This window comes from Grampus griseus (assembly GCF_964374135.1).
Source record: "Grampus griseus genome assembly, chromosome: X".
Lineage (NCBI taxonomy): Eukaryota > Metazoa > Chordata > Mammalia > Artiodactyla > Delphinidae > Grampus > Grampus griseus.
The window spans coordinates 28,279,384-28,294,837 of record NC_138999.1 but is presented as its reverse complement, the minus strand read 5'-3'; the positions used below and the strand labels follow the sequence as shown (position 1 = coordinate 28,294,837).

Sequence of the window (15,454 nt, the reverse complement as noted above, 5' to 3'; positions counted from 1 at the left end):
ATAAACATGTGAACAGAGCAGCCTGACATAGAAGGCAGTGTGCAGGAGGGGGTGATCCCTAAATTGAAACACACAAGAGGAAACAGGGCAGAGAAGGTAGTGTAGAGGCTAAGCTTGGTGAAAGGAGATTATAGCAAATGACAGGTTGGTAAAAGATTCGCCTTTCCTAAAGTTTTGATGATTTATTTTTGGCATATATGATACATCAGCACTGTCAAATTATAGTTTTCATCATCATCATTATCATCAAATAGTATTTATTAACCAAATGTGCTGTACTGGACATTGTACAAGGAAGGAAAATTGATATGGTTTCTGATATCCAGTAACGAATAAAATAAAACTGACCAATCAATGTAGACAAATGTAGGGGAGCAGATAGTAAACAAGATGCTTACCTGGGGAACACTTGAAGGTTAACAATAAACTTTTAAATATTTCCAATGTTTAGGTGAATTGGGGAGTGTATGGGTGTGTCTATGTATGTTTCCTGATAGATCTGTGGAGATAAAAGTGTATTATTTTCTTTACAGAGATAACTAAGTTCTAAAAATGAATTCTATCGAATCAATTATTTAATAAATAATGATTTTCAAAAACATATCTTGATTTTTTTTTTTTTTTTTTGCGGTACGCGGGCCTCTCACTGTTGTGGCCTCTCCCGTTGCAGAGCACAGGCTCCGGACGCGCAGGCCCAGCAGCCACGGCCCACAGGCCCAGCCGCTCTGGGGCATGTAGGATCTTCCCTGCCCGGGGCACGAACCCGCGTCCCCTGCATCGGCAGGTGGACTCTCAACCACTGCGCCACCAGGGAAGCCCCCATATCTTGATTTTGAGAACCAAATCAGAAGCCTTCCCCATACACCATGGTCTCAGCAGCATGAAAAAGTGGGACATAAAGAGAAAATGTCACTTCTTCCTCAATTTAACACATCTTCCTCTGCAGTGTCCCCATGAATGAATGCATGAGAATACTTTCCCCTGGTCAGTACAACAATGATTCTGAAATGAGATGTAAAAAAATTTCCCATATTCAGGGTATTTTTTTTTTTACTTCTTACTTCTTAATTCTACCAAGTTCAAAAAACAACAGTAGAATTATGTATTGGCACTTATACATATACCTGGGAGGGGAAACAAAGATCCAATCTGGCATAAAAATCTTTACATTTAGTAGAGACTAATTCTAAGACTGCAGTGTTAATCTTTCCTGAGTTGTCAGGATCCTGTGTGTGCTTCTCATGTATCTTCCCAAATACATATGGCATTGTGACAAACAGAAGAGGCTGCTAATGCTGCTATAGCTGAATGTCTCATTTAGGAACAAACAATTCTGGAAAAGCTCCCAGATTATACATCTGTTCCTCTAGCTTCCACTTTAGAGGATAAAATTGTATGGTGATGCCATAAGGATTAATATATTATTCCTCTCCTCTATGGGTAGTGTGTGGTTATTTCCCTCACCTTGACATAAGAGAAAAATATTTATTGAATGCTCCAGTAGAAAAATTACAACTGAGATAGCAAACGCTTATGAGAAAGTTGCATTTTGAGTGGGCTTGCAGAATTACATGCTTGTCCCCCAGAATCTGAATACAGAGATGATTAAGGCACTCTCTCTTCAAGTCAGATTTCTTTGGTTTCTATTCCTGTTTTCTCTCGTTTCATTTCTTTCATTGTCTCACAGCAGCAAGAGTCTGTAAGCGCATTAATACTGTGGGCTTGGCGCTAAGGGAGCCAAACAAATAAGAAATCCCTGGGGAAGCGGTTTCCAGCTCTCCCATTCCCAGCATCCTGTTGACATGTGGCACTGTGGTCCCAGCATGATGGTGGGAAATTCAGGAAAGCTTTCTCTAGAGTGGTGGTGCTCACAAACTTATCCTAGAGTCTGTACTGGCTTATTATAAAGTGTTTGGAAGTCCAGGGTGAAAGGCTAAAAATAGAACAATGTAACATGCTTTTCTTAAAACTACATATTTTTTTTTTTTTAAATTCTGAGATCGGGGCCTTCTTGTACTTAAAAATGTACGTAGTTATGATTTTTTTACTTTTAAGTGTAAATTTCATTCAAGTACAGCATACACACAGAAAAGTACACAAATCACAAGCGCACAGTTCCATACATTTTCTTAAGGGAAATGTACCAATGCAACTAGCATCCAGATGAATAAAACGTTACTCAGAACACCAGGACTTGCTCCTGCCCTTGTTAATTTCTATTCCCCACAAAGGTCACCATATCTGACCTTTAACCCCTGATATGCCTGTTTTGGAGTTTTATATAAATGGAATCATACAACATATATCCTTTTGTGCCTGGCTTCTTTTATGCAACATGGTTTTCCTATTTCTTATTTTATGAACTATCATTGGTAATAGAATTTGATTTTTTAAATGCCCTCACACTGTCAGACCAGAATCTTGTTGTTACACAATAATGCCATCTTATGGCTACAGAGCAATTTGTAGTCTAGAAACTGCTTTCACTTTTTAAATCGTATTTGATTTGTGCTATTCTCTAAGACTTGAGGAATAATTTCCTGAAAATGGGGCAAATTTATTAATGGTTTGAGGGATAGGAAAGGTGGTAACAGAAAGAAAGGAAAGACAACAAAGTATCTGGCACTTGAAAGGTCCTCCTTAAATGCTTGTTGGAAGAAGGAAAGCACATTGTTTCTCTAATACTAGGTAGATATTATGTTAATTCTTTATTTTCATGTGTTTCCTGTAGGTATCTTTTATAAACAGTGAGCAATCCACCAAGAAATAGATGAAAATAGCATTTAGCAACAATGTTAATTTCTCATAAAGTTAAATATTTATCTTGCGTTTATATATACGGATATCTATCCATATACATGGATATGTATATGCCCACATAGGATTCATGGATTTAATATCTACTGTGTTCACCATCTGTGTTTCCATGGAAAGGAGCCACTTTTAATACTTCGAGGATTTGTAAGTTTACTGAGGCACATGTTGAAATTCTATTTGCTGGAAGACAACGTGTGGAAGCTGGTCTCCTAGATAATGAGTGAGCAGTCACAGTCAATCTGGATTTTAATCCTCTACTTGCCTTGACTTAGACAGTAATGTCTGTTTTACTTTATGACCTTTAATAGAGGTGAGTTCTGCCATTATGGCGTTCATAAATCTGTTGATTAAGGATGGTCTCAGCAACTATGCCTTAGGAATGCCAAGAGACTAATGCATTTTCTCATATCTGTAACTTATTTGTGAGTAAACTCTGTAGATCTATTAGAGCTAAATATTTTGGTGAAATAGAAATATGCAGATGTGTCACGTAGCATGTGTTTGGCAAGTCACTTAACATCTTTGTGATTTAGTCTCCCGTATAAAATAATGAAGCAGGATAAAATTACTAAGGTATTTTCTAGCTGTAAAAAAATCCTGTGTTATTAACTATCTATAATAGTTTAGATTATTATTCAGCAAATATTCATTCTTCTTTCCCTTCCACTGTAGGAAGAGACTACTTCCCCATTCTACTCATGTCAGGCTTGCTTTGGCCAATGGCATGTGAGTGGCTTAATATGATCACAGGTCATAAGTGCTCTTAGGAGATTAGGCTTGGTTCATGCTCTGGTGACCCGTCATGAGCAGACTGTGCCACTGATCCTTCATCTTAAGCCCAGAATAAATATATATGTAACAGACCTTAACCCAGCACACATCCTAGAGCCTAGCCCAGTTAACCATAACTTGAAACAGCTGCCCAGCCACACTCAGCCTAAGTCAGCCAAAACACAGACAACCTAAAGATCCATAAGCATGAGAATAAAGGCTTGTTTTAAGCCATCGAGTTTTTGGGGTGATTTGTATCGCCATATTACGGTAATAGCTGACTAATATACTATCATACCTGGATCATATGTGAAAATATACTAATACCTTCTTACTGGCTCAAAGGTATTTTGTTTTAACCTCAAGTTGACTTACTTAAAAAAAAATCAGTAGTTTTTTGTTGAGAACCCAACATGAGGGTATTTAAAAATGTACAGCTTCTATTCATGAGAAAAATGCAAATCAAAACTACAGTGAGGTATCACCTCACACCAGTCAGAACGGCCATCATCAAAAAGTCTACAAATGACAAAACCTGGAGAGGGTGTGGAGCAAAGGGAACCCTCCTACACTGTGGGAATGTAAACTGGTGCAGCCACTATGGAAAACAATATGGAGGTTCCTTATAAAACCAAAAATAGAATTACCATATGTTCCAGCAATCCCACCCCCAGGGCATATATCCAGAGAACACTCTAATCCAAAAAGATACATGCACCCAAATGCTCACAGCAGCACTATTTACAATAACCAAGATATGGAAGCAACCTAAATGTCCATCGACAGATGAACAGATGATGTGGTATATACATACAATGGAATACTACTCAGCCATAAAAAAATAATGAAAATGCCATTTGCACCAACATGGATGGACCCAGAGATTATCATACTAAGTGAAGTAAGTCAGAGGAGGACAAATATCATATGATATCACTTATATGTGGAATCTAAAATATGACACAAATGAACTTACTTACAAAACAGACTCACAGATATAGAAAACAAACTTATGGATACTAAAGGGGAAAGGGGGTGGGGGAAGGATAAATTAGGAGTTTGGGATTAGCAGATACAAACTACTACATATAAAATAGATAAACAACAAGGTCCTACTCTATGGCACAAGGAACTACGTTAGATATCCTGTAAAAAAAAAATAACGGAAAAGAATATGTATATATATGCATAACTGAATCACTTTGCTGTACACGAGAAACTAACACAACATTGTAAATCAACTATACTTCAATTTAAAAAAAATAATCTATAGCTTCTAGTCTCTCTAAGGATTCAAAAATCTACCATTGTATGGGCTTGGTGGGAGATAAATTCCTGACTATCGCCGCAATGGATCCCAAATTCCAGCTATTTATTTTCCCTAACCCCTGGCAGTTAGAACCTACTTATATGACTGAAGTATGCCTTATTACAGGAGTTGGCAATTTATGGCCCACCAGCAAAATCTGGCCTACCACCTGTCTTTATAAATAAACTTTTATTAGAACAAGCCATCCCCATTCATTTGTATATTGTCTATGGTTTCTTTCACCCTGCAACAGCAGAGTTGAGTAGTTACAACAGAGATCATAGGACCTGCAAACACTAAAATATTTACTAATTGGCCTTTCAGAGAAAAAAATATCCATCTCCTGCTTTACCAAATAATTCTGTCAGAAACCTTAATTCTAAAATTAGTGACACAAAAAGAAATAATAATTTTGATACTTTTTGGCAGGATAGTAGCAACCAATATCCAGTGGCAATGGTACCTCTTGTGGACCAGTGGACCACGGCAGTGACAGAAGTTTATAATTCAGATTCATCTTATAGCTTGATGCTGGGTGTGTTTCTGGGTGCATATCCTGGTCTTCCTTGACAATTTCTGCCCATATTTAAACCTGACTCGCAGGCCTTTCCATTGATTCCATGAGTTACCTGATATCCTTCCAATTATATTATCCTACCTAAGGTAACTGGAGTTACTTTCTGTTAGTTGTAACTCAGAACCTTGAACAGTCCACTGAACTTGCTTTATTCCTGACTCTGAGTAAGATGCTCCTATTCCACTCCCCAAGGATCTTGTTCTCACCCTCTCACATCGCTCACATCTGTCAACCTGTAATTTATTGGCTGTTTGTCCATTTTCTCTCTAGGACTGGGAGGTTCTTCAAATCAGGGACTGAATTTAAATCAACTCTCCATGGTGCTCAGGAAAATGTGAAAGCATATAAGAAAGAATTAGCAGGCATGAAGACTATAAGAGCCAGAAGACCATTATTTTTACCTTCAAAATTGCCAAGCTTGATCGAGTCATTATCATGTATAAGCAGTCTGCTAAGCACTCTACATACATTGTGTCATTTAATCCTCATAACAACTCTATGACTTAGAAAATATTTTTATCCCATTTTATAGATAAGGGAATTGTGGAGCATAAAGGTTAGGGAACTTGTTCAAGGACATAAATCCAGTCAGCAGGAAAGCCAGGATTCCAAAACAAGTTGAACTCTAGTGTCTGTGCTCACAAGCAATAACTTAAAACAGTTTTACTTGTGACTAGACTAAAAGTCACAGGAAATTTAGCAGCTCCTGACCAATTCCTAGAGGAACCCAGTTAGAGAAAAATTAGGATACTTTTGCAGAATCTGGATAAGAAAAGAGTGGGTCTACTGGCGTTAGTGACACACTATCTCTTGCCAGACATAGGAAAGACCCCACCCAGACATGGGGTGAGAATTCAGGAAAGACCTCACCCAGATGTGGGGTGAGAATTCAGCTTACTCTCTCTGTGGAATGGCATTAGTCTTCTGCTTCTTTTAAAGACTATGGTTGAAGGTGAACTGAAAGGGAAAGAGTTGTATGACTGTCATAAGGGAATACCCAGCTCACAGACCAAAGATGACATAAAGTGGGGGAGAAGTCTCAGAAAGCAGAAAGTTTCACCTCTGCTTTCGTGCAAGAATGGGAGGTGTCTATAGAAGCACAGTAACCACTGGCTACCCAAGAACCCTGCAAGGTTCTTAAGGGATAGTGTTGGTGGCCTTGGATGGCTGGAAGAAAACACTGAGAGAAGACAACAAAGACAAAAACATCTCCAAAGTGGAATGAGCACCCCAAAAGACAGTGATGAAATTGACCTCATTGGAGCAACTTGTAAAAGCTCATTTTGACTCAATGTGGGCTACTGAGAGATGTACCATGATGGCAATATGAGTTTGTCTTTTGCAGCATATACATAGGGTTGCTGAGTTTCTTTCCCTTTATCAAGAATGGCTTTGGATACCCTAGGGCCCACTGTTTTCCAGTAAGTTGAGATAGAACTACTGGACCATCCAGGGAAACATATTCTCAGGCTTCTTGCAGGAGGCTTCAGTCCATACACACTGAACATCCACTTCGTGCTCAAGACTACCTTAATCCTGAGCATACCACACAAAATAAAACACAGCTTTTGTCTCTCAGGTGCTTGTGCAGGAGGCATAAAAGGAAAAAATCAATCAATAAAATCGACTGCTATGTAGTAAATTCTAGGAATAGGTCACTTTGGAGCAGGTCCTCTACAGAGTAGCCACCAAGTCTGGTGACATCTGCAAATACATAAATAGTATGTTGATATATTCCATTAATGTTAAACTAATATCTAACTTTCTATGATCAACTAATATTTTTAGGATTTTAAGAAGGAAATAACATCTCATATGAGACTTGAAGGGCAGGTAGGCCAGAGAGGGCAGAAAACATTTGTGAATCTTTAAATCAATTTAATAGTGATAGAGCAGAATTTGGAGGGGTTGTAGGGCAGGCAGGAATTGATAAACAGTGAGGCTGACCAGAGGAGCAGGGGTCATGTGAAAGCCTTATATCCCCAATTAATAAGTTTGCACTTTATTCTAAAGGGAATGTAAGTTTTCTTACACTTCAGAAAAAACAATTCTGGATGAAAGATAATGGGGAACAAAGTGGGGATGATCACTGGAGACAACTGAGATTTCTGCTAGAAGTATTGATTTAGGAATCTAATGCAGTAAATGAAGAACAAAAATAGAAGTAAAGATGGCAAGAAATGGACAGATCTGAGAGATATTAAGGAGGTTCTTTGTAATTATTAAAAATGATTTGATTTCCTCTGAGAATAATGAAGAAGATGGTCTTGAACAAATCTTTGAAACCAATTGTTTTAAGCCATTACAACTTTATTCCCTTTAACCTAAAATTGGAAGATAAAACAATATCTTCTTGTAGTATGAGGCTAAGAAATGTATGTGACTTTTAAAAATCTGGTCAACAGTTGGATATTTTAATTAAGGGAAGCACTAAAAATTAATTATTTTAAATCAACAAATTCCTTGTAGCAAAAAAGTGAGGGGACTTCCAAATGTAAAGGATCACCTTCAAAACAGAAACAACACACGAAAATCAACTTTGTGTTGCCAGCTTATATTTCCAATATATTAATCTAAGTATATCAAATGGTTATAAATCTATAGGATACAGATTTGACCAAAGGTATACAATTTATATTGTACAATTATTTAAACCACCTCAATTAAATGACCAGATGGGTTTTGACATTACCTGAAATTTTAGAGGATATTATAGTGCTCCAACGTAATACTAACTTCAGTACAGAAAAATTTGTTGAATTCAGCTCATTAGTCTGAACTGTTCATCATTATTTTTTCTTACTCCACTTACCTTTTTCCAGTGAAAGTGATACTTCTCCCTCTCTTCCTCCCTACCTCTCTTTTTTTCCATGGAGAACACTGAAATGAACTCTAGAATTCCTGGGAGACAGGTATAATCATTTAGTAAAAGGAAAGTGGTACCTACCCTTGTCGGTCCTTGCACATTTTGTTAACTCTTTCCCATTGGAAATCGAGCTGTGAGAGAGCTTCCTGTAGCCTCGCCTTTTCCACCGGTGTGGCACTTTGCAATGCTGCTGCCTTCTTATTGTGAATAACGTCAATCCGACCTGAGATTTGTTGCAGGCTGTCTTTTATATTCTGTAATATTGAAATTTTAAAGCAAGTCAAAAATGATTCAGCTGTCTATGGAAAGAGACGAAAGGAAATTTATCAACCCCCAAAGTAACTAATGGCCTCGCATTTTTAATATGGACTTTTTTTTTTAAACATCTTTATTGGGGTATAATTGCTTTACAATGGTGTGTTAGTTTCTGCTTTATAACAAAGTGAATCAGTTATACATATACATATGTTCCCATATCTCTTCCCTCTTGCATCTCCCCCCCCTCCCCCCCTCCCTATCCCACCCCTCCAGGCGGTCACAAAGCACCTAGCCGATATCCCTGTGTCATGCAGCTGCTTCCCACTAGCTATCTACCTTACGTTTGTTAGTGTGTATATGTCCATGACTCTCTCTCGCCCTGTCACAGCTCACCCTTCTCCCTCCCCATATCCTCAAGTCCGTTCTCCAGTAGGTCTGTGTCTTTATTCCTGTCTTACCCCTAGGTTCTTCATGACATTTTCTTTTCTTAAATTCCATACATATGTGTTAGCATACGGTATTTGTCTTTTTCTTTCTGACTTACTTCACTCTGTATGACAGACTCTAGGTCTATCCACCTCATTACAAATAGCTCAATTTCGTTTCTTTTTATGGCTGAGTAATATTCCATTATATATATGTGCCACATCTTCTTTATCCATTCATCCGATGATGGGCACTTAGGTTGTTTCCATCTCTGGGCTATTGTAAATAGAGCTGCAATGAACATTTTGGTACATGACTCTTTTTGAATTTTGGTTTTCTCAGGGTATATGCCCAGTAGTGGGATTGCTGGGTCATATGGTAGTTTCTATTTGTAGTTTTTTAAGGAATCTCCATACTGTTCTCCATAGTGGCTGAACCAAATCACATACCCACCAGCAGTGCAAGAGTGTTCTCTTTTCTCCACACCCTCCCCAGAATTTATTGTTTCTAGATTTTTTGATGATGGCCATTCTGACTGGATTAATCTCCAAAATTTACAAGCAGCTCATGCAGCTCAATAACAAAAAAATAAACAACCCAATCCAAAAATGGGCAGAAGACCTAAATAGACATTTCTCCAAAGAAGATATACAGACTGCCAACAAACACATGAAAGAATGCTCAACATCATTAATCATTAGAGAAATGCAAATCAAAACTACCATGAGATATCATCTCACACCAATCTATTGACTTTTAAAAGTCATTAGCCTTGAACCCCAGTGATTTCAACATGCCCAACTTCAATGGATAATTCACAGTCCTCATCTTGATACAGGTGATCACTCACTCCCTCCATCTTAAAACTCTACCTTCATTTGACTTCTGTAACCTGAATTTTTCTGGTTTTTCCTCCACCTTCTTGTCCACTGCTTCTCAGTCTGCTTTACAGAATCCTTCCCATCTTACTAATCTCTTAATATTGGAGTGCTCTAGCTCAGTTCTGACACCTTTCCTTGTCTATCTATATTACCTCTTATTTGGTCCCATGACTGTAAATAATCTCTATATGACAATGACTCTCAAACTTACATCTCCAGCCCTGACCTCAACTCTGAAATCCAGACTCACAAATCTAGGTACTTTCTTGACACTTGGATGTCTCATGAGCATCTCAACCTTAGCATAACCACATTCTGAACTGCATCCCCGTATCCTTCTCTTCCCATGGTTTTCTCTCCTTTGGTAAATGACATATCAATTGATAGTTATTCAGGCTGACAACCTTGGAATCATCCTTGGTCTTTCTTTTTTAATCTCCAGTATTCAAATTGTTGGACAATCTTGTTGGCTCTACTTCTAGAACATGTCCAGAATTTGACCACTTCTCATTATCTCCCTTGCTATTGCTCTGATGATATAAGTTATCCTTATATCTCACCTAGATTATCACAATAGCTACCTAAATGATCCTCCTGCTTCCAGTCTTGCCCCTCTCCCAGTCAATTCTCCACACAACAGCCTAAGAAATTCTTATAAAACATAAATCAAATCATATTAATTCTCTTCTCAAAACCCTCCAATGGCTCCTCATCAAACCCATAGTCTTTTTTTTTTTTTTTGGCCCAGATGCCCGACTCGTGGGATCTTAGTTCCCCAACTAGGGATTGAACCCGCGCCCAGCAGTGGAAGCGACAAGTCCTAACCACTGGACCGCCAGGGAATTCCCAATCCATAGTCTTTATCATGGCCTACAAATCTCTACCTAGCTTGGCTGTACACCGCCTGACATTATCATCTTATTTTTTCCTTATTCTGCATTTGCTGTCCTCTCTGCCAAAAATACTCTTTCCCTCCAAGACACTTATATGGCTGTTTTCCTCACTTCTTTCTCATCTCAGAAGAGCCTTATCTACTGTTCCATTTTAAGTAGCAGCGCCAACTGCTCTGTATTCCCTGTATTGTTCATTTTTCTTCATGGCACTTATGACTAACATGAAATTATACAACTACTGGTTTCTCTACATCACTAGACTAGATCTTATGAGTGCAGGGATGTTACCTGTCTTGCTCTATATTGGGTTTCCAGAGCTCAAACCTGTGCCTGGCACATGGTAGGTACCCAGTGCATTTGTGTTGAATAAGTGAAAGTATCTAAAAATTTAACTCCATAATTTTAAAGTCTAGATTATATTTAAGGGGAAAATACACAATGCCATTAAGTAATAAAAATCTTTTAAAATATTAATGTTCAAAAAATGCTAAAAACTTACATATTTGTCTAGTCTTACAAATGTGAATTTGGTTATTTTGCTCATCTGCATTGTCAAAGACAAGTCAATTGAGTAAACATTTATTGAGCTCTTTCCTGTACAAGGACCAATACAGAGAAAGTAAAGGTAGGTGAAGCACAGTTTTATTTGTTTTGAAGAAGTTTTAAATTGATCTCATTGAGGTAGTAAGGGAGGATGTGGTCTGGAAACTGAAGGAAACAATTATAGTTTAGAAGTCCCAGTTAAATGATGAGAAATTATTTGATGAGTGGTCTAAGTGGTACCAAATCTTTTCTCAAAGTTCAGAAAAGGAATGAATCATATATCATATATGGTCACAAGCCAAGGAAAGGGCTCATAAAGGAAGTGCAATTTGGGGTAGACACAGCTGAGTAGTTGAAGTGGAAAGGACATCATACTTAGTAGGTAATACACATGCAATGACAGGGAACATGAGTAGCCGTATACGACTGACATTTCAGAAATGTACAGGATCAGGGAAGATGGGTCAGAAAACAGAGGCTGGAGATGATTAATAATGTGCTTTAAAATACTGCATGTAATTCAGTAGACAGTGGGGAACCATGACGTGTGTGTGTGCATGTGTAGTAATTTCAAATATATACAAAAGCAGAAAAGGAAAAAAGGAAAATAGTACAAACAGCCCCCATGAGCCCATTATCCAGTGCCAACACTTATGAAACCATGGACAATTTTGTTTCATTATATTTCCACCCATTCACCTCCTCAACTGGATTATTTTGAAACAAATTGATATATTATCCATAAATATTTCAGCATGTTTCCAATATACGTGAATTGTTTTCAAGGAATACCATATTCCATATGGTATTCCATATGGAATTCCATATTCCAAGGAATACCATATCCTACATCTAAAAACTTTAAAGTGTTATTAATGTAATCAAATATCTAGTTGTCCTTCATAATTGAGTTGAATTGAGAAAGTTGTTTAGGAAGGAAACTTGGCAGAACTCAGTGACTGTTTGTTGGGTGAAGAAGAGGAAAGACTTGAATAACTCCCAGGTTTCTGGCCTGAGCATCCGGATGAATACTGATATCTGAGTAAAAGGATTTCAGATGGATGAACAGGTTCTGTGTGCACATGCATTTGTGTGTGTGTGTGTGTGTGTGTGTGTGTGTGTGTGTGTGTGTGTGTGTGTGTGTGTGTGTAACAGATGATTTCCTTCTGGACACATATTATGAAGCCTTTGGGTTGTCAGACAATAGACATTCAATAGGCAGTTGGCAACAGACTTTGAGAATATGAATGAGATGGCAAATATCGTTGGGCCATACGTATTCTCACATTTCCACACGGTCTGGCCTTTCTGAGCAAAGAACATTGGCATCTGGGTTAGAGGATAATTGAATAGCAAACATACCTTGGTGTTTAGATTAGTGCATTTTTCCAGGGAGACTTAGAAGCTTATCTTTCTTGGATCCCTTTGCTTACATTCCAACTTACATTCTGAGGATAACAGACCTAGACCTTCCCCTCTCTCTGGAGAGGATGTGTTTACATTCCAGAGCAAAGGTCTCTCTCTGTTTGTCTCTCTCTTCCCGCCTCTCTCTCCCCTCACCCACCCAAGTCCCTCCATGTCTGTCTGTCTGTCTCTATCAGATGTGCCAAATCCTTTATATAAGCTCTAATGTTTATAATGTTGGGGTTTCTCTCTTGTACATCTGGCCCTCACTGCACGTCTCATGGGGATTTGAGTAATTAGTGAGATGTTCTCTGACCCAGAGATCACATGCTTCCTGTCAGGATAAATAAATACAGTTGACCCTTGAACAAAATGAGGGTTAATCTGTGTATAATTTACAGTTGGCCCTCCACATCTGTGGTTCCTCCGCATCCACGGATCCACCCAACCATGGATTGTATAGCACCGTAGTATTTACTGTGGAAAAATATCCACATGTAAGTGGATCCATGAAGTTCAAACCCATGTTGTTCAAGGGTGAACTGTATAAATATAAAAACTTAACAGGTATCAATAAAATGAACATATTTGCTGACTTGCAGGCAAAATTGGGGTGGTTCAACCATGTGTGAGATGGAGACTAGGCTAGATAGGGGGTGCCTGTTGCTAAGCCTGCAGCTTCCCAGAAGGCTGGCTCTGAAGCAAACTCCATTGGGCAGCAGGAGAGAAGTCATGGGTAGATCTTAGGGAGCTTTCCTGCCTCATTCTAAGACTTTATGACTGTGGTGCATGAGGACTTGTCTTGGGGGAAGATTAATCTATAGAATCTTGTGAGGATATAGATAATGTCGGTTGTAAGGGGCAAAAGTCAATGCTTACAATGGGACCCTGAGGAAAGCAGCTGTGTTCCCAGGTCTTCAAATCAGCTAGACACAATGGTTATGGGTGATGTGAGTGAATTTCAGAGAGAGAGAGAGAGAGAGAGAGAGAGAGAGAGAGAGAGAGAGAGAGAGAGATTGTTTATAAAATTCCAAGGTGTTGTCTTCAAGTCCATGAACACCTTGCGATTAGAAGGTTTCATTATTTTTTTGTTAAGCAACTCAATTTAACTCTGTGGTCAGAATATGTATCTAACAAGTATTACCATGTGAGAGAAAGGAAGGCATGCCAACACAGAAATATCCTGTGAGATTCCTTATCTGGAGAAATGCAGGTTAAAATTGTCTTCTGCCAGTGTTACAGAATTGCTAGTCAGTGGAATGTAGTAGGTGTTGTTTCATTACAGGAGAGATGGTCAAATTGCTCAGAAACTTTTGTTAGAGTGAAAGCGTGAGAAGAAAATTTGCCTAACGATGACCCTTTGTGGAAAGCAGAGGTCGAGGTTGGAGATGAATATGTCTGAAGAGTAGATCTCATCAGACCTTGGAGAAGAACCAGAAGAGTAAAATATTTTAAAACTAAAGGGAGAACGAATATCAGGAAGGAGGGAGGGAGGGAGCCACCCAGAAGTCAAATGCATCTAGGAACAGGAGTAAAAAGTCAACTGTGGATATTTAGGAGGTGACTGGTGATCTTATCAAGAGCAATCTCAGCATATTGAAAGTATGGAAATGTAAATCTGGACAGAGAAGACTGTCTTCCATCGTCAACCTCTTTCACTACAAAATTGAAAATAGCTTAGTACTACACTATGGTTTGCTTTATTTGACATAAGACACTTCTTTATGGAGGAAAAGTTTACTACTAATAAAAACAAAACTGAGAATATAACAAAAATTTTTAAAAGACAGAATGGATCTTGTATATGTTATCTATGTCCTAGAAGTGCCTTCACTCAAGCAAACATCTTATATTCGTTCTTTCTTTTATCCACCTGGCAAAATTTCATTACCATCTCCTGATGGCTCTGAGACTAGAGTCTTGGGTGGAATATTTAGGGCTACCCCACTAGCTGGATTAGATCAGGTGCACCAACATGACTTCTTTTCTGCTTCTGTTAACTCTGCTGACCTGGACAGCCTGACAAAATGACCTTTGCCAGTGCTTGCACTGGCTCAAATCCTGTTGATGTGAGTCACGGACTCCATGTTAACGTGGCTGCCAGCCCAAGGGCAAAATTCCAGAACTCTGACAAGTGCTCCACTTGATACCAAGCATCCAGCTGACTGACATGCTGATTATTGAAATTCACACTGGGGCAACCAGCCCCATTTGTCCGTGTGTTGGGAGCCCAAACACTTAAAATGAATAGCTGTAATTTCCTAAAGGGGTAAAATTCAAGAGAAGAGAAGGAGGATCTTCCCCACTGGTCTAAAAGTAATCCATTCATGGCTTTCATGCGGGGTGTGTGTGAGAGAATATATAGTCTCTCTCTGATGATTTGAGTTTGCAAAGCTTCCTGATTTTAATCCAAATCTCTGGAGAGTTCCCAGTTCTCTGGAGAGTGATGGAATTGCTTAGAATCAAGTTATGAACAGTTTTAGCAATTCTGGGCAGCATGTTGTAAAGGCAAGAAAACTTTCTATCTTAAATGAGAAAAGCAAAAAGCAAGAACTGGGGTAGGAGATGTCATACTCCCTGGATACCGAGATAATAGCTCCTTGGTGCATTCTCAGAGAATGCTGTCAAAATTGGCTGGAGTCCAGGAAATCCTTTTTAAAGTCCCTACGCATACTCTTGTCCCTGAGGCACTGCACACAGAAAAATGGT

The 15,454-nt window shown here is 38.7% G+C and overlaps 1 protein-coding gene across 6 annotated transcripts in view; it reads right to left on the bottom strand.

The window, feature by feature from the left end:
• DMD (dystrophin) overlaps positions 1-15,454 on the bottom strand; it is a 2,236,200-nt gene that overhangs the window by 1,193,358 nt on the left and 1,027,388 nt on the right. For all 6 annotated transcript variants that reach the window (XM_082680764.1, XM_082680765.1, XM_082680763.1 and 3 more), the window contains one exon: positions 8,422-8,594. In XM_082680764.1, coding sequence (XP_082536890.1) covers positions 8,422-8,594 — 173 coding nt within the window. The remainder of the gene's footprint in view (positions 1-8,421; positions 8,595-15,454) is intronic.